The 22,614-nt window shown below is 42.6% G+C and overlaps 1 protein-coding gene across 3 annotated transcripts; it reads right to left on the bottom strand.

Moving 5' to 3' along the window:
* Nucleotides 1–127: 127 nt before the first annotated feature.
* Nucleotides 128–22,565, bottom strand: cracd (capping protein inhibiting regulator of actin dynamics). Of its 3 annotated transcripts, XM_044128935.1 has the most exons (10): nucleotides 22,204–22,565; nucleotides 12,450–12,535; nucleotides 8,403–8,571; nucleotides 8,055–8,187; nucleotides 6,484–6,639; nucleotides 5,597–5,809; nucleotides 3,086–5,513; nucleotides 2,784–2,974; nucleotides 2,548–2,710; nucleotides 128–2,327 (listed from the first exon to the last, which is right to left on the bottom strand). In XM_044128935.1, the coding sequence occupies exons 2-10, from the start codon at nucleotides 12,514–12,516 to the stop codon at nucleotides 2,167–2,169; spliced, it is 3,681 nt and encodes a 1,226-aa protein (XP_043984870.1). In that variant the 5' UTR covers nucleotides 12,517–12,535; nucleotides 22,204–22,565; the 3' UTR covers nucleotides 128–2,166. The 3 variants fall into 3 exon arrangements, with proteins under 3 accessions (XP_043984870.1, XP_043984871.1, XP_043984869.1); XM_044128936.1 differs by lacking the exon at nucleotides 12,450–12,535 and having other exon boundaries at nucleotides 22,204–22,549; XM_044128934.1 differs by lacking the exons at nucleotides 12,450–12,535; nucleotides 22,204–22,565 and adding an exon at nucleotides 21,371–21,821.
* Between the last annotated feature and the right edge of the window lie 49 nt (nucleotides 22,566–22,614).

Below are 22,614 nucleotides of genomic sequence, written 5' to 3'. Positions count from 1 at the left end.
TGAGGTTCCTAAACAATTAAAGTCTAATTTTAGGCCATTCCACATGCTCTTTTTTTTTTTTCCAAAATGGTACTCTCTTCATACCATTGTTTTATTAATTTAACTTTTTTCAGATTTTTTTCAGATATCATGTGCTCTGATAGGCTTCACCTTGGCTTCCTGTAATTGTTACAGTATGGATTACTCTGTATCTTATAACTGATCGAATATTGGCAGCATTTGTTTTACACAGATGGACACAATTTTATTCATTAGGTTTTTTGAAAAAAAAAAAAAAAAAGATTCTGTTGAACCACAATTCAAAAGCGATGTCTGATTTTAATTGGTTAATTTTAAGTAAAATTGTATTTATTACTTTTGTCAGTTTCAAGTTATTTCAGTGACCATTCACAGAGGGGTACCAACAACTTTGTCTGTGTACATCTGTTGGTTTTCTATTACTCTGCTACACCTACAATTAAATTTGCCACATAAAAATTAGCCTCGACATTGCTTCCCTACGCAATTCCGCTCGATTCAAATCTGCCTTTCCGGCTCCGCCTGTGCTTTCTCCCATAGAAGTTGATTTCTGTTGCATTTCAACTGGGCCAATCAGCTAACAGGAGAACTTGTGAACGAGAACAGTGATTCTTCTGCACTGTTTTAGGATTTTAGCCTGCCTGTAGTTTTAGCAGCGGAGGAAGTGAACAAAGCCGTTCAGTCCGTGTTGGCTACACTTCCAAATGTTTATTACAGTTCAGAGCCACCTTGTTGGGATCAGCACTTCTCTCTTGGCAGCGGACGATGGTTGTTTACAGAATACCTGCAATTTCCGGTAAGCTTCACCGCGTCAAACCGGTGCCTTACATACGTCACAGGCAAACATTAGCGATTGGGTTAAATGTAAAACTTCAACAGAGTCCAATGGTTTCTCAGTAGCCTGGAGCCAGACCCTCTGTATGAAGGAATAATATATTTTCTACTGAAAACCGGCTGTTATTTTGCAATAAACACAGCAGTCTGTTAGCTCGGTTCAGACATCAGTATTTAATTTACATTATTAATAACATTTTGGATCTGTTAAAGAACTTTCTCGTGAATATCTCTAAGTGGGACAAAAAGTGCAAATAATACCAAACATTTTTTTTGTTGTTGTTACAGATAACACTGCGTACACTACACTATTGTGTACGACCAAAGTTAGAAACAAAGTGACTCAGGTTCCTGGGTCTCTTTCAGAGCAAATACATACTTACAGATGATGGGGGCAAAGAGGTTTTGCTGTGTCATACGGGAAATGCTCCTATGTTGTGAGATCGGGTCCCAATGAAGGAGTAGTGGCGGTGTGAGTCTACAGGAGGACATGCCAGAAGAATTGTAGCAGGTGTTAGGTTTGTCTCCAAAGTCCATTTTCACACAGACGCAGCGCTTAACGTCCTCCATGCCGCGTTTCGAGTCCAGTTTGTTGTTCTGTCACAGTCATCACGGACACAGTGAGATTTATTATTTCCAGTATGACTTGGAAAAAAAAAAAAACCTAACAAAAAGCACAAGATTCCCTCCTTACACAACAAACAAGGCTCAGAGGAACGCTACAATACAGTTTCAGTGTAGAGAAATCTGCTTCTGTACATAAATAATGCGGAAGAGGGCAGAGGAGGTGCCTGTAAAGAGCTTTTCCAGAGGAGCGGCCATGCTGGGTTGTCATTTTTCTCTCTCTCTCTTCTTATTTTTTTTACTGGTAGCCCTTAAAACATGATTCAGACGGATACCCTCTGCTGATTAAGCGCTGCTGTTCCTCGGAGCACAGAGATTGTGTCGAGCACACAATTTATTACAACCACGGTGACCCAGTTGGCTCCTAAGGTACAAAAAAAAAAATTTAAAAAAAGTTGGCTACTGTGGTGGTCAGCCATGGCTGTGATTGGCTGCTGAGGACTCTGACTTTAGGGGACGTACAATTGGTGTGACTGGATACATTATATGCATGCTCTCATCTGTTTACATATATCTGCGCAGCCTTATTGGTAATTTTTGAATGTGAAGCGCACTTTAACATGGTGGTTATAGCAGCCAGTGATGTTTCAATGAGGAGTTTTCATGTGGATGGGAGAAAGTCGTCCTCAGGCTCCGTGGGTTGTGTGCGTTCCCCCATGCATGCCGCGTTCAACTGGCATCGGGTGGAGCTTATTTGATGATCTGTGGACAGTCGCTCCAGGCTTTGGCCTTTCGTTTCGCTAGGGCCAGCCAGGCCGGCTCTGTGGACACCTGGGGAGAGTCGCTGGAGGGGAATCGCTTTGACACGTCCTTGACAGCAGGAGGCGACGGCGTGGAGTCTGAGATTTCAACTGGAATAAATGAAAAAAGAAAAAAGGCGAGTACCACACCACATCCTTGAAATTCACCCACAAACTTCAATCTATTTTACTTAGATTTAATGGAACAGACCAAGGCGAAAGTAGACGGTAAGTGTATGAAATGGAAGAGAAACATCCTTCAACTGAAAGTCACCATCACTCAGAAAGGACAAGAAATTAGTAATAAACAGTTGCAGGTTGAGGTCCCTACCTGTGACTGAGCTCGGTAATGTGCTGGCCTTTTTTAGCGGATCTCTGCGCTCGAATCGTCCCAGCAGGCTGTCGGGTCTTTTGGGCTCCTCGGGAGTCTGAGGCTTGGAGGAAGGACTGGTTCCCCTGCTCTCTCTCCCGTCTGTAGGACTCACCAGTGCAAGCTGCAGAAAGAATTCAAAACTGTGTCAGGGAAAGTAAAAGGACAGTGGGTGAATGGGGATCTGGGCCACATACACCGTCTTTCTCTCTGGCATGCTTCTCTGCTAACTTGGCCTCTCTTTGGCTTCGACGATCCTCACGAGTCTGCTGTTGCTCCCTGAAGCCTTTCTGCTTCTGCAGGGCCAGGGTGATCCATAAGGGCCCGGCTTCCTTCTCCTGGACTCTTGCGCTGTCCAGTGAGTGCCTGGCCTGTAAGGAAGGTTTTTCTGCAGGAGAACACACATTTGATTTTTACTGTGACACTAAATTTCTTTCCTCATGAAAACAGAATGATTTCAGCTAATATACAGCTGGCCCCTGGTCCTGGAAACACTGACCTCGCCTGATGAGCTCTGCCTTCCTGTCTGCCTTCTCTCTCCAAGGGATGTTGATAGAGGGAAAGAAAGACCTCTTCTCCTTTGGCTCCTCCTCTAAATGGACATTACTGTGGCTGCCTCTGTGCAACTGAGTCATTGCAGATGGGTCTTCGCTTCTACTAGCTTGCTCCTGGACGGATAGATCCGGGCTCCCCGTCCTCTGGATCGCTTCCTCACCGGGAAACCCGTGGGCTACTTTAGGTAGCGGAGAAGGAGGAGGCGTTGGGGTGACTCCGGAGGGTTTGGGCGATGTTGTTGGTCTTCTGTAGAGCGGTGGTTTGGATAGGACTTTCTCTCCTTCGTTGTGTGGGACGGGGCTAGTAGGTTTGCCTAGCTTACCCCGGGTTATGGCAGGAGATGCAGATGCATGAAGATACTTGCTCAATACTCCCTCTTTCTGAGGCGATGTGGGACTTGATTTGTCAGAAAAGACGGAGGAGGCATCAGAGTCTGGCTCGATTGGAGTGAGAGGTGAAGGGACGCCATCGAAACTGTCTCCAGCGCTGTAGCGTTTCTTCCGTTTCTCTGCGGACTGTTCGCTGTGGAAACGAAGAGAGTAGTTTGTCCTTCTCAGCTTTATTCCGAAAGGTGAGGGGTTGTCCTCACTGTCCTGTCCCTGCATCTCCCCCTCCTCTGTCTTGTTCTGAAGCCGGCTCTTTACTTCGGAGCCCTCGGGTCTGTCCCCGGGGCTGGGAACCAGAAAAGACGGGAGGTCTTTGGCAAACATGCACTCCTCTGAGCCTCTCTCTACAATCCGAACAGTTTTGCTTGTCCGAGTGTGAGGTTTAACTGTTGGAGATTGGGACGCAGCTGTAGGACTGTCAGATCGAGCAGCTTCCTCTCCTCCTCCATCCTTATGATCTGCGCTGAAAGCATCAGAGTTTCTGTTTGAGTCACCAAACTTCTTCTTTGCAGGGATGATGGAGAACTTGGCACTGGCGGACATTGTTTTTCTGAGGTTGGCGTGAGCAAACAGAGAGAGCTCGTCGCCGCTGAGCTGAGGCTGATTCCTGCTCGGAGGATCTGGGTACTCATCGTATTTCCCATCCTCGACCCCCTTAAATATTTTTGAGCGGATACTTGCCCACTCCGCCAGCACGGCTGCGCTCGACTCATCCGGGGAGACCGAAGACTCACTGAGAGACTTGGTTTTTCCAGATTTGCGGTCCGGCGAGCTCTTGCCCGTTGCAGAAGATGTTCCTTGGGCCTTTCTTTCCTCTCCCAAACCCAGTAGAGACTTGCATGCTGTGTCTTTGATCTGGTCTAAATTGACAGCTGTCCCACAGAGCTGGGCGCCTGTCACTAGGATAGCTGTGTGGGGGACATATGGAGATGCCGGCAGGTTGGGGGAGTCTTTTCCTTCCTGGGAGGAAGCCGTGGCTCTTTCCCTTTGATCAGCGTCCACAGTTCCCTGATGGCTGGCGGCTGGTGTAACAGGGGTCAGATTTACCTTCTGGAAGAGAATCTGTTTCTCTCCAGAGGAAACCTTGAAAGAAAAGGGTCTCTGTCGCTCTTCCATCTCCCTCCAGCGCTGCTCCTCGGCTCGCCGCTTCCTCTCTTGTTCGTCAGTGCCCCCAGCTTCCTCTTTGGCCAGCATCTTCTTCTGCTCCTCCAATTCCAGCTGTTTCTTTTGCTCTGTCTCCCTCAGCCTCAGTTTCTGCTCCTCTTTTTTCTTCCTTTCCGCTTCCTGCTTTTTGCGCTTCTCTGCCTCAAGTTCCCGTTGCCTCCTTGCCTCCTCCTCTTCTCGCTTCCTCTTTTCTTCCTCCATTTGCTTTTGCTCTTCCAGTCGCCTCCTATCTTCTTCCTCTCGCCATTGACGCTCTTCTTGCTTTCTCCTTTCCTCCTCCTGCTTCCTCTTTTCTTCCTCTTCCCTGATCCTTCTTTCCTCATCCTCTCTCCTCAGCCTCTCTGTTTCCTCCCTCATCTTTCTTTCCTCCTCCTCCCTTTTTCTTCTTTCAGCCTCCTTGCGCCTCCTCTGTTCTTCCTCTTCTTTCATTCTTCTATCTTCCTCCTCTCTTTGTCTCGCAGCCTCTTCTTGCTTACATTTTTCCTCTTCTTCTCTGACTCTCTTTTGTTCCTCCTCTTCTTTCCTCCTCCTCTCTGCCTCCTCTCGCATTCTCTTCTCTTGTTCCTCCTGTTGCTTTTTGCGACTCCTCTCTTCCTCCTGTTCACGCATCCTCAGTTCCTCCGCCTTCTTCTTCCTCTCCTCCATTTCCTCTCTGAACTGTTTCTCCTCCATCTCCCTCGTTCTCCTGGCCTCCAGTATTTCCTCCTCATAGAATCTCTGCTTCTTCAAGCTTTCCTTGGAGGACTCCAGAGATGCTCTGCGCTGGTCGGCTGCTTCCAGCTCCTCCTGCATGACTCCAGGAATAGACACCTCCTGGAGATCCTGGGGATGAAGGGACAGGATTGATTTAAAGTTCTAAGCCTCGGACGTTGGTGGATAACGTCACAGATCAACGTCTTCCTTACCAGTGTGAACCGCCGGTGTTTGCGGGAAATCCTCTGGTTTTTCGGTTTGACGGAGAGCTTATGCTTGGCGGCGGTGTTGTCCAGGCGAGTGACAGACTGGGGGACGGCATCTAGATTGATGGACTCAATGGTACCGGTTGGTGGGAGGACCCGTTTGGACCTCGGGGACTTCACTGGAGTGCTGTGCTGAGCAGATGATTGAGCTCCTTGGACCTGCAACAGAAAAAGTATTTACAGCAACCTTCCAAAAGTCTCGGCACCCGCTGGCTTATCATTTTACCACTGAGGTCACAGATTTCAATGTATGTAAGTGGGATTTTGTTGGCAGATCAACAAAAAGTTCTGCATAACGGGAAAGTGGAAGGAAACACAATTTATGGTTTTCAAAACTCAAAGATTTTAGGCATAGCTTGCATTTGTGTTTACCCCCCTTCACTCTGATACTCCCAAAATAAAATCTGTAAGAAATAATTGACTTCGAATATAAAAATGCTCAAAATTAAGCTTTTGGACTGATAACTTTTATTGCAGAACACTAAACACTTGGACACAGCAAAGGGAGACTTGTCAGACTTAATAGGACGATGTATCTAATGACAAAGGTGGTTCTACCAGGTTCTAACAAAGAGGTGCCTAAAGGCAAAGTCGTTCAGATTTCATTTTTTAAAAATTGTACATTATTTTTCTTCCACTTTACAATTGCACACTATTTTGTGTCTGTAAAACACACACTAACTGTGACAAAAAGCTTAAAGTTAATACTTCTGAAAGGTCCAAATAAACACGAGACGAGTTCTACGTTTTGCTTCATCAAAGAAAGTGAAAATCTACAGCCTACTTTCCCCCAAACTGTAATCTTCACAATGAAAATCACGTTCAGCCGTTACCTTTGGTTCCATTTTGGGCGGCTCAGCTTCTACCTGGGCCAAAACCTTCAGAGGGCTTCGGGGAACCTCTTCCTCATCCGAGCTTCCCTCGTCTCCCTCATTTTTTCGAAGAGAAGGAGGCCTCTGACCGAACTTTATACCTTGTGCGATCTGCCTCTGTGTGGTGAATAAGTTGGATGTTTTAATCCACTCATCCGCAGCAGTCATGTCGTGTATTTGAGAATACTTTTGGATAAATGTCTCTGAGGAGGGTGTACCTTGACCACAAACCTTTATAGCCACCAACAAGCTATTGCATTATTGTGGATGGCTGTGTCACCACTCTAATCACTCATGGTTCATTTAATCTGCCTTTTTGGTTTCCTGGCATGAAATCTGGGCACTGATGGCTGTTCAAGGATAACGACTCAAGACACACGTCAAAGCTCATTTTGGACTGCATTAAAGAAGATATTAAAGGTGACCTACTATGCTTCCTCGAACAGGTTAGGATAGATCTAAGGGCTACACAAAACATATTCACTACATTTTTTGCGCAAAATAGTTTCCTAGATTTTAGTCTGGTCAATTCTGCCTATTTCTAGCTCCTTTCAGAATGAGCTCTTTTAGAGCTTCTCAGTAAATCAAGTTATTATGCCGACGCTCCCCAACTCAGTGTTTACATTCACATGTAAAAACGACTGCGAACAGATGCACGTATACACAACAGTACATATTTGAAAAGCGGTAGTGGGGCCTCCTGCACAACCAACAAGAATTCAGCGAGTGGTTTCTAAACAGTTGGCCAACAACAAAACATTTGACTTTTCCAGCAGCCATTGTACAGCGCACGCAGTGATAAAACCAGTGCTTTTTCACGTGGGTTGCTAGGCAACAGTGAATTTTGGAAACTAACAATCGGGAGGTTTTTGAAACTGCTCGTTTTACATACGCCAAAAGACATTAATTTATTTCCAAAAACGGCTCAAAGTTTGTTTTTGTTTTGTTTAAGTGCTTGGGCTGTCTTTAGAAACAGTAGAGAACCAAATGGAAGTACAAAACATGCAAAAAAGCAACTTTTGCATAATACGTTCCCCACTAAGCATTTGAAATTATTCCAACTTTATCCCAATTCAGAATGTATGCACTGTATTTAAAAGCTCAGTCTGCACCAGGAAACCTGCAGATTTCAACAAACTACAGATAACATGGAGAACAGAAGTGAACCACGACCTCTTGATGTTGGTCTGGTGCAACTTGCCGAGAGACATTTAGTCAGATATTAATGGGCACGCATGTGGAATTTTAAACATGCGTGAATCGGTGAAAATCTATGAAAAAAATTCACCCTTGTTCTCACTTCTCTGTCCACCCAGTTGTTATTTTTGAACAAGTAACTGAAATTGCGTTCCTATGCATGCAAATTCGGTCTAACCTTGCCAAAGAACAGCTCAGGTGAATCCTAAAAAAATATCAACATTCGTAGGAATTGTGAGCGCATGCAAACATCTGAACCTCACTGCATGCATGCACTCCACTCTGCAGCGTGCATGTTGAGCTCGGAGAGGTGCAGGATTTTGTGTGAGGACCACCTGAAGGTTCCTAACTTTATCCGAAACGTTTTCCTGGGACATGCTGTGGTCCAGACCGAGTTCCTCCGGCGGCTCCTCTGGGATAAAGATGCTGTCGTGGGAGAGAGCTCGAGATCCGATGGGATTTAAGTCCCTGCAGAGGATTGAGAGCGTTCTCAGAGGTGCGCCGCAGATCGTTCGTACTCTCGCTTTTTACACTCCGGCAGTTTCATCACTTCACAGTGCAAAGTCTCACTCTAAACTTCACTTTCAAATGATATAGTTGTCTTCAGAGATGAGACAGCAATTTGAATAGAGATTATGACTTGTTGAATCACTTTCTTGTTATAAAATGTTCAATGCACCTACCTCAGATTTTCACTAGACTCATCATTGTCGGACACAGCTCCACTGCACACTTCCCCGGTTGAAAAACTTGCTTTTAGCTCTGCTCCATCAAAGCTCCTTTTAGTTTCCCGTTTCTTCTTCTTCCCGAAGAGCCGTCTGAACGGCTGGAATTTGCCCTGTCGTCTTCTCTCTGCCGGGTGGGGAAAAAAGAAAGCAGACGATAATCACAGCTCCATGTAGTCACATTAATCTTTTTCCTTTTTTTTTAAATCACGCTTTTTGTGAAGATAACGAGCGGGATGATGCCCGAGGGCATGTTTTTTTTGCTTTGTTTTTTGTTTTTAAACATGCGACTCTGAGCAGATAATGAAATGCGAGCAACACTGCTGAAATAAAATGAGCGAAAATAGCAGATAAGATGATAAGTGAGGTGACAAGCGAAGAAGAAAACCTTGGGCTCAAGTTGGAGAGGAAGGGAAAAGATAAATCTCAAGCCTTAAAAGCAGGAAAAGAAATGCTGGGGGCTGGGGGGGAAAATCACTGTTTTAATGAAAATGAACAAAAACAAACAAACAAAAAAAACAGAGGCAGAAAACAGCAACAAGTCAGAGAGACAAACGCCCAGTGATTCACAGAGCTCCCAGAGTCAATGCCAAAAGTTTGACTCCTGTCGCATTTGACCTGCATTGAAGTGTTTTCACATCACAGTTAATCACTCTGTTTGGAAGTAATCTCTTCATGTGTCAGATTAGAAGAAGAGCCTGCATCAACACGTGACACATCCAGTGAGAGAAAGCAGCTGGAAAACCTTTTTACTGGCGGTTCACGAGGAAGTCTTAAACCAAAGCAAGGAATTAACTTTGGACTCTCAGCTGAAGCTAGAACTTCACATCTGTCAAAGCAAAAATGTGTTTTGCTTTTTCTCCATGTCTGTGTACTTGTAAGGATGCACCCTGTGAAGTAAGTGGGTGAGGTTACAGAGCTGCGAAGCCACTCTACACCGCTGCACAGACAGGCGTTCTCAGGCTCTGTGGGTATCCCTTACAAAGCTAAAAGTAGCAACTGGTGTGGGATTTCACTGCACACCCCGCTCACTGAACCCGAGGCATGATGGGAAGTGATACAGTAAACTAATTTCTCCTCTAAGATCTTTTGACCCTAAACTTTATCTTTTCTGTGGGAAGAAAAAAAAAAAGACAGGCATCTGCACTGCGTTCTCAGTATTATGGATTTTAATACATGCATGTTTATAGGAATATGGGAATCGTGAGTTATATTTGCACTCGTTTCCAGTTATACAAATGCTTGATGCATTGATTTGCGATTTTGTTTGCAAGTTTAAGTTTCCTCAGTGATTAAAACCATTTGTTGTGCCCAAATGCTTCACATAAAGCAGAAGTTGTAGTCGAATAGCTAAATTTAAGCAAGTCTCTGAAAAGGCCAACACTGCCGACAGCTAGCTTGGTTTGTTTAGTTAGCTAAAAACTGTTTGCTATGAAAAAAAAAAGAAAAGGGTTTAATCTGAAAAGGGTTATTAAATGTCCCTCTGCACCTGAAACTAAAATAATTTTTGATTGTGATAGAAAATGCTAGTTTGAGGAAAAGAAATACACCAATAAAAGTGTGTGCTACTTTCTTTTATAAAAACATAAACCACAATAATTTGTAGGGATGTCTTGATATCAGGATTCCCTTTTTAGTAGACAGCTTTAGTCTCTAGTCAAACTGGATTGATGTGTTATGAACTGAATCATAAAAACAGTTGTACCAAAGTAAAGAGCTAAGATAGTAGCGTTAGCCTAGCATCCCAGTAAACTCCTCTCCTTTCCAGGTTGGAAATTCAAGTCTATTTAGAACTGCAGCTGTGTGCAGCCAACGGCAAAACGTAATTTGCTGTTTAGAAAAAAACGGAGACACTGCTGTGTTCAGAAAGTTGTTGGTGGGAAGTAATGCAGTGTTATTTTACCGCACTTTATGATCACACATTTCCAAGCAGACATGGCAGATATCGAACTAGCTAGTTCTCGCTGTCAGCAAATGTCTGATCTTAAATGACACATTATGATCAGGGATAAATAAAATTAGAATCTGGCCATTTTTAATAAGCAGCCATTTTAAAGACAAGACCATTTTCTTTTTGCTGCTGAACCCACCAGTGTCCATGCTTTTAACAAAAAGCAGCTTTAATGTTTTCAACTGGAAAATTCACGAATGTCCTCAATTTAAAAAAACAAACAAACAAAAAAAACCTAATTCTTCCAATCCTCGGATTATTTACTTTCTCTTTGTGATTAAATCTATGTGAATTTATATGCTTAATTCATAGTTACATGTTATATATTTATGTAATAATATATCTAATATATTTCTTCTGTCATACTCCTTAAAAAAGACAACAATAAACAGTATTACAGTTTCAGTTGGACAGTTTTTGCGTGTTTACAGCAATAGCCGGCTACATGACGGAAAACATGACTGGCGTTTTTTGTGTCATGACTAACATGAAGGGATTTTATTTTCTCCAGGCGGCAGACCTCTCTGCAGAGCTGGAGGGATCACTGATGTTTTCGTCTTGGATCTTTGTTCTTATGGATGGTGTGGCTTAGCGGTCCGTGGGACCAACTGATACCGAGGTGCAGCGCTGATGTTCTGCTTCCCTGCAGCATGTTCTCCCATCATCTCTGCCCATCCAGTGGCACAAAAGCCCATAATGCACTGCCACGGGCACGCTCAAACGCTCATGCATGAAATAAGACAGGACACTTTTTTTTTTCCCTTCCCTTTTCTGCAGAGTAGACAAGGCGGGAGTTGGATCCCACAGAACTCCAGCCCAACCCAACTCGAAGACTGACTCTTGCTTTCTGTAAACTCGCAGTGAAGGGGATTTTGTCAAGACGTCTTCACTTTAGACCCTTTCTGGGTTTTACAATTCAGCCCACTGATGAAGGATCATCTGCTATCCGGTTAGGGGGTTGTCATTTAATTAATACATAGATTTTAGTTGTTGTAAACTAAGATATCCACAGGCAATAGGCTGAATTTTACTCACACATTTGAACTGGAACACTAACAATTAATGTTAAATAAAACGTAAAGAAGGATTTGCTAACGTATATGCAATAGAATTGTTATGGGCAGACAATTAGGTACATTTTATTTGAGAAACCAAGTCTTTTCATCAAAATATGCAGTACTAGTCAAACATAAGGTTAGTGGAATTTAAAAGTGATGATTAGGGAATATAAAACCCAGCAGAAAATATGTTAAATGTGAAGCATAAGAGGCATTTTTCTGCAGTTATTATGTCCAAAACTGCTTTTTTTAAAAATAAAAACAAACAAACAAACAAACAAAAAAAAACACTGCTGACTTTATGAATTGCTTAGGCTAGTTTTTAACTTTAAGCTAGAGCATAAAAATCAGATGCACACATCCACGGACTGATAACGAGGTGTTATGAATTGACATAATCAATATTAGTATTGCTTATAATAATGTTTGCATAGCGCATTGCGAGCGTACCGATTAAACACTTCCTTCTGTTCCATTTGGTCTTTTGCACTTGGGCACAAAAGTAGCTTTCTGATTAAAAGCCAACTTTATTTCTAATCTTCAGTCATTTTTCCAACACGGCCCAAGCCTTCAAATCAACATATTAATCATCTTACAAGGATCGAGGAAAGGCAGGAAGAAACTTAGCAGGAATTTGAACACAGCACACAAGTCAAACCCATCACCACACCATGCAGCTCTTAAAGAGACAGTGAACCAAACTGGAACTATTTTACATATGAAGCATTTCATATTGATCTGACCATATGCTTTGAATCATCATCCCAGGATGAGGTCCAGCAGACACACATTTCCATCACAGTCTTATTTAAAATCACCTGATATTTCAAATGGTTCAATATTTCATGTACTCTAATAAGTCTCCCAGGATGATTTTACATATTCGTCCTTTGATTGATTTTGCATGTTTGTTTGATGTGATTTGTTCAGGCAACTCCACTGTCTCCTTAAAAAAAAAGCCCTTAGTTCTCTAAAGACTCTTTAGTTCCCATTTACCTGAGCCTCTGGGTTCGGTTACCTCTAAAAGCACCTCATGGTTATTTTCTGTTGCATCCGTTGCCATGGCAAACCGCACACTTTGACTGTAGTGGGAGAAAAAGAAGGTTGAACATAAATGCGGGGCCGCTGTTATTTACTGCAGAGCGTGAATACGAGGTTTTAACGGAGGAAAACAATGAGAGCAGAGGGACACGGCTTTTATGTAATTCTGCAAATCTGAGTTAACCGTTCGTTTCACAAATCAAGAAACCAAACAAATCTGGAGTTGACTTCTGATACGGTGATAGAGGAATATTTCACTTCCAAACTATGACGTTTAGCCCTCCCATAACTGGACTTATTTATCCAACGTTAGATTATTTTATTTATAATGATTGACACATTTAAATTTGGAAAGCTTTCAAGTGATATCAGCATTCACACTGCTGCCTACATCAAACCCAGTTTAACAAGATTATTGGACCAAAAAGCAACAAGACTGCCTGTTTTGTTTCAAATATCTACAGTCCAGTGAAAAAGTATTTGACCACTTTACAAATTTATAACACATTTTAGATCAAACAAATGTAAATATCAAAGATACATTGATTAAATAAATAAAAACATCAGGGTTAGAATAAGAAATTAATGTTAAAAAAAAAGAAAAGAAAAAGAGCTGTCCAAATAAAACTAGCCCTACACGAAACCATAACTGTCTCATATTTAAAATCATAGATTAACTGTGATTAACCACATTTTTCGGATTAATTTCACTAAAGCTAAAATCAAAACATTTCCCAAAAAGATCCGCTACTGGCCTTTATTTGACCGCGGCTGGACAGGAAGAAGGGCAGAGAGCGAATAGGAAGACACAGCAAATGGTCCTGGGAATCGAACCAGGGACACCTGGTTCAGGACTGCAGCCTCTCTGTGTATAGTGTCCCTGCTCTACCACAAAGCCATTTCTAATTATTTGGGAATTCACTGAACCACACTGATCAAAAACCTAAACGATTAAAAGAAAAATTCATAGTGCAAATACTTGTTGATGGTAGAAGATGGTAAAAGAGGAAAAACCTGTAATCAAATTTAGGAGCAATTTCCTTTTCTTTTAACTTTTCTCATCTTTGCCCGATATTAAAATATGTGAAGTCACAAGTTTCCTTCAGGAAGTCCTCAAAACACGCCTCTCTACTAACCCTTTGACAACGTTTTTAACCAGCATTCCGCTGAGCAGTATCTCCTATAATGAGCTCAGCAGATGCACAGTTCCACCAGATAGTTGCTAATTGCTGATGGCTAGTCTGAAGGAGCTGTGTGGTCACAGGGAGGGCTGCTCTGAAGCCTGTAAACCGAGGAGGAGCTGTGTCCTCTAAGGCGGAGCTAGGTCCAACCAGGCGTTTTGCACAGCTGACTGGTTGATTCAAGGATTTCTCTAATATGCATGAAAGAATCAAAGCAACACTCCAGATATGATGTTGATGAGTGAATAACATAATATGTTGTAAAGCTGAAAGAAAGTCGCTTTTGCATAATACTGCCACTGTAATATTCACTTCCCTTAACACATCTTATGACAAATACAAACAAAATAAACAAAATTCTTTGAGAAATATGGAGCAGGAAGAAAAAGAAAGATCTCACTAACTGCCTCCCTGCTACAAAACAACAAAATACATCATGAAATACAATAAAGGATTGATGGTATTTTACATAATACTGCCCCTTTAAAAACAGAGGACCAACCCCCAAACAGCCACTGCCAAAAAAAAAAAAAAAAAAGCATGACCACAGAGCCTCCCAATAACCTGCCTGCACTGCATCACTCAAGCTGGAGGTCTTCTGCTGCATCGCATGGCTCGTCTGCAGAGCAGCTGCGTAAAAGCAGACGGCACGTGAGACGGTACTGAGAGAGCCAGAGAGACGCCTGCAGTCTGCAGTGGGACCAGAACGCAGCGCACTTCCTTCCCGAGGGGGACGGAGACAGACGGACACTCTCAGAAATGTCTCCGCAAAACAACAACAACAAAAAAGGCTCTTTGTCCAGTCAGAGCAGAACAAGGAGCAAACAAGCACATTTGGTAGTAGGAGTGTATGAACACAGAGACAGTGTGCAACTGTGTCTGCTGCTGTCAAGAAGGATACTGTTGATTTTATCGTTTGTGTCTTTGGTTCGCCGGTTCTAAATTTGCGTTTACCGGTGAACTACAGCAGAGGATGACGATGGGATGAGATAAGCTTGTGCTCTTTGACAAATATACACACCTGCATCCCAGCATGCCAGCTGCCTAAAAAAAAGTGTACAGCCTTCTACAAACTACCCAGCACCACAACATCCCTTAACCCACACAGCCACTGGAGTCCTGATGATGCTGGCTGTGTGTTGCAGCAGCAAAGTGTCACAACCTTCCAACACGAGCAGCCTCCTGACGAAGCAGACAGACTAACACAGCGGCGCCTTAGAAACCGTCTTGCCTATTTTTTCGGCAGCACAGCTCGAGACGGCCGTGCACCACTGCAGCAAAACCCGGGGGGGGGGGGTTATCGATCTGCTCTTAATCACAAAGCTCGTTTTACCCAGATGAACGTCGCTGCCATCTCCAACGAGGCCTCGGAGTGAGGGGGAAGAAATGAGGGAATAAATAAAGAATCGGAGGCCAGCAGAACAGCAGGTTTGAGTTGTAGGAATGTGCAGTGGAGGTGAGGAACATGAAAACGACATGAAAGGCAGGAGGAGGGGGGAGAGGAGGATGAAGAAGAAGAAGAAGAAGAAGAAGCTCTTCCAAACGGATACCCACAATGTTCTTGGCAGCCCTGATAAAGACTCTCTATACTGCCAAAAGTAATCACTCATCTGGTTACAGAGTGTGTCTGTGGACTTTCTTTGTACTGTTCTTCCAGGAATTCATTTATTTTTTGTTTGAATTCTGACTTTATTTCCCCTCAAATTTCTGACTGATCTGAGAAAAAAAAAAAGTCTGAATTCTGAGATTAAAATCAGAATTATTTCTTTTCCAGTGGCCCTAGTCCCCTTTCGTGCATTTGTGAGGTCAGACGCTGATGTTGGACAAGAAAGCCTGGTTCACACTCACCCTTGTAATTAAAAAAAATAAATAATTGTCTGCATATTCTTGCCAACAGGACAGTACTTGCCATATACAGAGAGAGGGAACATTTCTTCTGCATCCAGAGCTATGGGTCCTTCTCCTTTGCTCACCTCATGAGCTTTATAAAGGACTTACACTTTAGTCAACAAGTCTAAAGTCTTTGTAATTTTCTACTTGTGTTTGGCTCATAATCTTTTGGAAACATCTCAACAATCCCATTCAGGATCTAGATTCACTTCAGGACCTCGTTCCATGTTTTTATCTCGTTCTTCAGTGTTCTCTGATGAGTATCTTCACAGCAACTGGGCCGAGACCGGACAGACGCAACGGTTAAACCGACGCACACAGCAAATGTTTGTCACAACAAAACAGCTGGACCCAAACCAACACAGCTGGGTTCATGACGGCTCACACCATGCATAAACCCAGCTCCAGGCACTTCCAATGCAGTTCAGTTAGCAGCGGCTGCACAGCGACAACGAGGCTCCATGTAAACGCACTTGACATTTAGCTAAGTGCTGGATAAGTCAAAATGTGGAAAATAAACCTCAGTGCGTTGCTGTGATTAATCGCCATCTGCTCGGTCCGTAAAAAAACAGAAAGTGTGAGTTCCTTGCGATAATGGTTTCAGACAAGCCGCTGCTGAAGATCCAAAATCCTAGGGCAGAAATTAAGTTCTTTGAATTCTCCCTTTTGTTGCTGGTTGAAAAAAAAAAAATAAAATAGGCAAACCTTTCTCCTTTTTATTTAAACATCTTTGTTTTTGCATTTTAGTTTTTTGTTTGTTCCTTTAGGTCTGGTTGACATTTACGGACAGAAATGTGTCCCAGTATGGCACCTTCTGCACAAGTGAGTGTGCAAGGACTACATTTTCACTACAAAAAAAAAGAAAAAAAAAAGAGAGAACCAACAGTGATGGAACTAAAACTGTTACTGGGACCAACTTCAAGAAGAACATGTCAAAGCAAGATCATTTACAGGCTATAATCGTCCCTGCAGTTGAAAAAGATAAATAAATAATTTTGGTTTTTTGCAAATCCATTCATGTTTAGGGAATTCCACATCCAGACATCCATTTCTTTTGTGTATTAGCAGTCCTCCTTGAATGCCAAAGTGCTAATCCATATCTAAAAGTCACATCTAATACATAGAAACTAACCAAGATTGCCTCTTCTGATTTTATGTAAAACTTAACTCAGTGCAGTCTACCAACAAAATGAATAGTGAAGTCATGAAAACGGATCTCTTCTCTCTCCATCGTCTCCCTTCCTTTACTTATGTTTCATAAATTGATTTTAAGGCGTCGTGTTTTGATTTGTCAGCAGTACGGTTTAATTCTTCAGGTCTTTGTCATTTCTTATGTGGACTATGTGAAGGTCTTTTCCGAGAGAAAACATCCCCCCCCCCCACACACACACACACAAAAAAAAAAAATAAAATAAACAAAAAAAATTTTAAAAAAAAGCACACACTTGCTCTCTAAATTCCCCTAAATGTTGCCACATTAGCATTTTATCCCATTACAAATCTCGAACCTTTGATGGATTTACGTGAAAGGCCAACACAGAGCGGTGCAGAAGTGAGACGGTTTGGGAAACATTTTCAGAACCCAACCAGGCTTTAAACTTCTCCACAACCGTCGTTCTAACCGGTTTGCTGCACTTTCAGGTCACATGAAGATCTCTATTCACAGGTACATATGTGCCGAAATTAAATTACACACAGATTATTTGGTCGTCATGGGATTTTGGAATAGACAGTACAGGATTCTGTTTAGGGATTCAACAGCAAACGCAGAATACAAACGTAAATGACACTTTTTTAGAATTGTATTTTTACACAAGTATAATTTTTATGCCACCGTTTACGTACTACGCCTATTACATAAAATCAAAATAAAATGCTCCTCGGTTTGTGGTATCAACAACAGACAGCATGAAAAAGTTTAAGGGGTATTTAGCATGGTTACTCCATCTGTGCACACGATATTAGTAACTCCAAAGGTGATTATGGGGCTAGCAATGAAATGATCGCAGTCAGTAAGATCTGTTTTTTCTGGCCCACCAGATGAAACGTAGCTGCCCCATTAGCCTCACCAGCTACCAAACCAAGCAAAATATTAACAAAAAAAACATTTATATCCAACAAGCTGGACACAAAACTAACCAAAGATTCACTATTGATCATCAGTAGAGATCCAATAAAGTGAATTAAGAGAAAACAATGGATTTGGGTGTCAAATGCAACCTGCATCACATGACCATTGTTATATTTTCCACTGCAGCTGACAGCTAAGTGACAGTATCTAAGCATGGCGAGAAAAAAAAAAAAAGAAAAAAAAAAACCTCCGCAAGGCACAGAAAAAAAACTGTCACTTTTGACATTCACTCGCTGCAAACAGAACAAAAAAGTAGTCCAGAATAATTTAACCTAAATAAACAAACGTGTGCAAAAGTAGCTGCTAATATTAGTTTTCCTTTTTTCTTGCCCCTTAATTTCACCAGCAATTTAGCCAAACTAACAACCTCCAGAGTTCGCCGAGATCTAAAGAAGAGCTCCTTCTTACCGATCTGCTGTGTTTGAGGGGGATCTGTGAGAATGTGTGGCCGTTCCACCTGCCTGCTGTCACTGTGGATCTAGGCCATTACCTGGAGTCAGGTGTCAGATGCAGTAGGAACTCGCTTGTCTGTGTGTTTCCCTGTGTGTGTGTGTGTGTGTGTGGGGGGGGGGGGGTTACATATTTTAGAACAACCCTGTAAACACCTCTGAATATTTTCCTACCTATATGGATTTGAGTGCATAGTTACACCAACTCACATGAGTGAAGAGTCTCAGGAGTGCACATGTGCATCAGAGAGAAGCACATGTGCACTCCTGAGGGGAGGAGGTGTGTCTGCTGAGGGGGAGAGAGAGAGAGAGAGAGAGAACGGTGTTTGTTAGTGTCGCTGTGCTGAGGAGGCACAAAGTGACACTTTGTTTTCTCCCCTTCTACCCCGTCAGAAGGCCTTCACAGGAGAACAGAGTGGCATTCATCACGTCTACTGACTGATGCGCACAAAGCCTTGCATTGTGGCTCCACAGCAATATGCACGTGTGATTAGAATGGTTTCGAACACAAAAAGCCACAGCTGCTTGACGGGCATGATGGCCACGAATGTCTAGTATATTAAAAGTCTGCCATGCTCCGGCTTTCACAGCCTGCCCTCTAGCTGCGGTAAACGAGCACAGCCTGGCAGTAAGAGAAAAAAAACATTTCAATGTACTTCAATAGCAAACAACAACAACTTCGTGCCTCAGCAGCACACAGCTAAACGAAATCCTCAGGACAGAACAGAGCTACGTTTAATCCGAGCGGCTGTAAGGACGGCAACTCGCCTCACTCTCCGGTTTTGGCAGGATCACACTGTAGCCTCACAGGGATATGGTAATGATGGGGCTTTACCGCCCTGACTGCTGCCTATATTAGAGCTGCACAGCACTTCAAAGACAGACGGTTCTCTGACTGACAATGTGCAGGAATAGAAACACCAAGCGAAGCAGCGCAAACATGCCCTCGCACCAGTTAGTCACAGGTTTTCAGTCAACAGAGGCTCTTAACGACGGTGCTTAAGTGAATAAAAGGCCAGGGACGGACGGACACACACACACACACACACACACACACACGCACACACACACACACACACACACACACACGCACACGCACTCAGCTAAGCGACAGTGTGGTGAAGCAACCATTCAGAGTTTAATTAAGTATTTTACACGAGAGACCATGCTAAGAAAATAACTAAATATTATGGGAATGAAGTCATAAAATCATAAGAATACAGTTGTACGAGAATAAAGTCGAAATAATATTACCTTAATTTCATTATTACAACTTTATTCTGGGATTGCACTAATATTAAACTTTGGGCCAATATCAACGTCCGATATTAATATTGCTGTTCTGGCTGATGACCGGTATTTACCGATATTATATATATATATATATATATATATATATATCTTCCATTTCAACACTTTTGGGAAACAAAAAAACTAAACAACTGGAAACAGAAAGCAACAAAATGAAAATAAATACTGGTTGTTCATATTGGCCCGATATGCTAATAAATTACTAATATCCACCAATACCGATTCTAGTGCCGATATATCGTGGATGCCTACGTCATTCTCCAACTATTATGGTTTAATTCTCGTGCCACTTTATTCTCAAAATATGTCTTTATTCATAAGGAATTATGGCTTTTACGACTTTATTCTTGTATTTTCTTTTTTACTTTTTGCTCGGACAACTATTCTCATAACTTCTCATACAGCAAATGAAACTATTCATTTTTTTTTTTCCTTGTCATATTACGTCCACGGCTGATTTGAACAGCTGTTGGCTGCAAATATTTAGAGATTAACTAAAAAATAAGGTGGAATCTATTAATTAGGAGATTTCTGATTGTATTCGCTTCTACTGGACTTTACTTAAGAGTATTAGTAGAATTGTGGCCAAACACAAACAAATGTGACAATGTTTAGATTCTTAGTAGTAAAAGGGAAAAAAAAAGAAAAAAAAGAAACTGATGCATCCCTTTTTCCCCAATACTTCACACTTATGCTCCAAATTGTGTTTGTCTGTCAAATAGAATCCCAACAAAACACATTCAGAGTTGTAGTTATAGCAGAAAAGTAGAGTGTGAATAATCTGGCAAGACGTCCTACACCAGGGAAGATGCTTCTGAAGGTATTATTAGCTGCAGCAAACAAACTGAAAAAATGAAGACGTCTTCAGAGAAACTGTCTGGTAGACGTTAAGCAGCTTTGTTTGAGCGGAGGATGTCGGGGCAAATAATCTTTGACCGCTGAGCCCAGTCGTGGCTGGCAAACCAAATATCTTTTTTTGCATATTAGATGAAGGAATGTTTTGGCAGACGGTCCGTTACCTGAATACATGCACGTTTGACGGGGGTCACAGGTGGAAGAGTGAAACTGCAAGGAGTGGATGCATTGAATGTGGTGATTTCTTACATTTTTATTTTTTGTGTCATGTAGTGTTGATGCGATTGCCATAAATTGGGGGGGGGGGGGGGGGTGTAAATTTAACATTTTCACCATTTTTTCCTTCAAAATAAAAGAAAAAGTCAATAACAGGAAATCTTTGTCTCTTTGGTCTTTTTTGTTTCTCTAAATTGACTTCTATTTAATTTTTTTAGAATACACTACAATAGCAACCTGACTATATTTTCACTTTTGTTTTTTTTGTCAATATATATATATATATTTACTTTCTGTACTAGCTAAAAATGCTTGTCATCTTTGCTTGTCATTTTTTGTACTGACCATCTTCCAGTTTGCATAAATGAGATGAGGATAAAATGATGGCATGATGGAGAGAGTGAAGGAGGATAGCTGTAAGATATTTTTGGAAATATCTTGACATTTTTCTATCAATATTTATCAAAAATATATATATTGTTTAGCATTCACCAACAAGCTGAAACAATCAAATGTAGGTGTTTGACTCAGTCCAGCAGACAGAGGGACGAGAGTTCAGGCCTTGAGGAGACTCCATGTCTGTCTTGGGTTTGGCAGATTCTCCAAACCATCAGACTGGCTCAAACTGGTTGATGGCGTTCAATCACCTGGTGAAGCTCACCCATAAACCATGCTGCATCTTAAAAAAAAAAAAGAAAAAAAAAACACCTCTGTGGTGCTGTGGTGTATTCCTTCCTAACTGCAGCACCCAGCATGCGGTGCAGCCTGTAGGTCTACGTGTCATAATCAAGGTACAAATCAAAATCCCTCAAGACGTGAAACGACACAGACCGGTTTACTTACCGCCATCACCCTGACGAGCACAACGCCAGCAGCCCCGTGAATTCGTCCCTGGCAGACCGCCATCCATTCTCCCTGCCTCTGTGTGTCTCAGCAACAAAGTCTACTGACTGGGCCAGAAATACCAGCATTGATTTAAAAAGCTTTAAATGACCCGTGGAAGAGCGAATCTATAATTTCTTTTTTGTCCAAAACGTTCAGGCCCGCACCATACGGCCTGTGTATGGCTTCGAGCTGACTAACAACCTGACATGTCAGATGCTGCTATGAAGCATCATATGTAAAAATATTTATTTATTTTTCTAAAGAAACTGCCATTGCTTCGGCAAAAGACACCATCAACGTAGAACCTAAAGGCACCAATCAACACGCAGCTGAACCGTAAATGGCAAATTAGCGGATGCTGCCGAACAGGGATTACGGTCTATAAATTGCCTTCCAAAAAGGCGCAGGAAGAACAAAGAATCTGGTATCCGGTTTTTGTGCATATTGTCACGAACGGGTTCCGAAAAGCGTCCACATGATCAGCATCGCTTTAGTTTTAAAAGGAGGTAACGTGAATGCAAATTTGGCCTGATGCAAAACGCGTTTGCGCAATTCAAGTCACAATAAATTGCAAATATCATCACATTTACAGCACATGTATACACACACACACACACACATCTGTGGGAGGGATGAAGCAGAAGATCAGTGCGGGTCAATTGTAAATGAGAAGTGGGATGTGGTGACAAGGTCACCAGCGTCGTGCAAATCGGGGGGGGGTAACAAAAACCAATAAAAAACAGTCAGGACAAACACAAACAATATGGAAGAAGAGAGGAAAATCCCAGCACCTTTGTTTGAGAACGCGGTTCTTCCCCTCCGATCGGCGCCGAGGTAAACCCTGGACCCCCCGACAGCTCCGAGCCCTTTTGTGTTGCTGATGCTGCGGGTGCACGACAGGCAAAGACGCACGCACCGAGAGGCGCTCCCCGCACAGCTGCCCGCTTGCCAGACGGAGATGGAGAAAGGGAGGGTGTGGCAGCGAGAGCGGAGCACAGCGAGCGGTGGCGGCGGAGCGGAGCGCAGCGCGGTGCGGCGCGGCGCGGCTCCGAGCGTCACGATGCGAGCGCGGTATACGGCGAAGGCGCGTGCATCCTCGGAGTAATTAAAAACACACAGAAAAAAAAGGAGGAGCTGAATGAATGAAGCCACAATCCGATAATTAACTCTGAAAGCTACACTCTGTGTGGTTGCGAGGAAGA

Source organism: Gambusia affinis, linkage group LG10 (assembly GCF_019740435.1).
Source record: "Gambusia affinis linkage group LG10, SWU_Gaff_1.0, whole genome shotgun sequence".
NCBI classification, from domain to species: domain Eukaryota; kingdom Metazoa; phylum Chordata; class Actinopteri; order Cyprinodontiformes; family Poeciliidae; genus Gambusia; species Gambusia affinis.
This window is presented reverse-complemented; position numbering and strand designations above follow the sequence as displayed.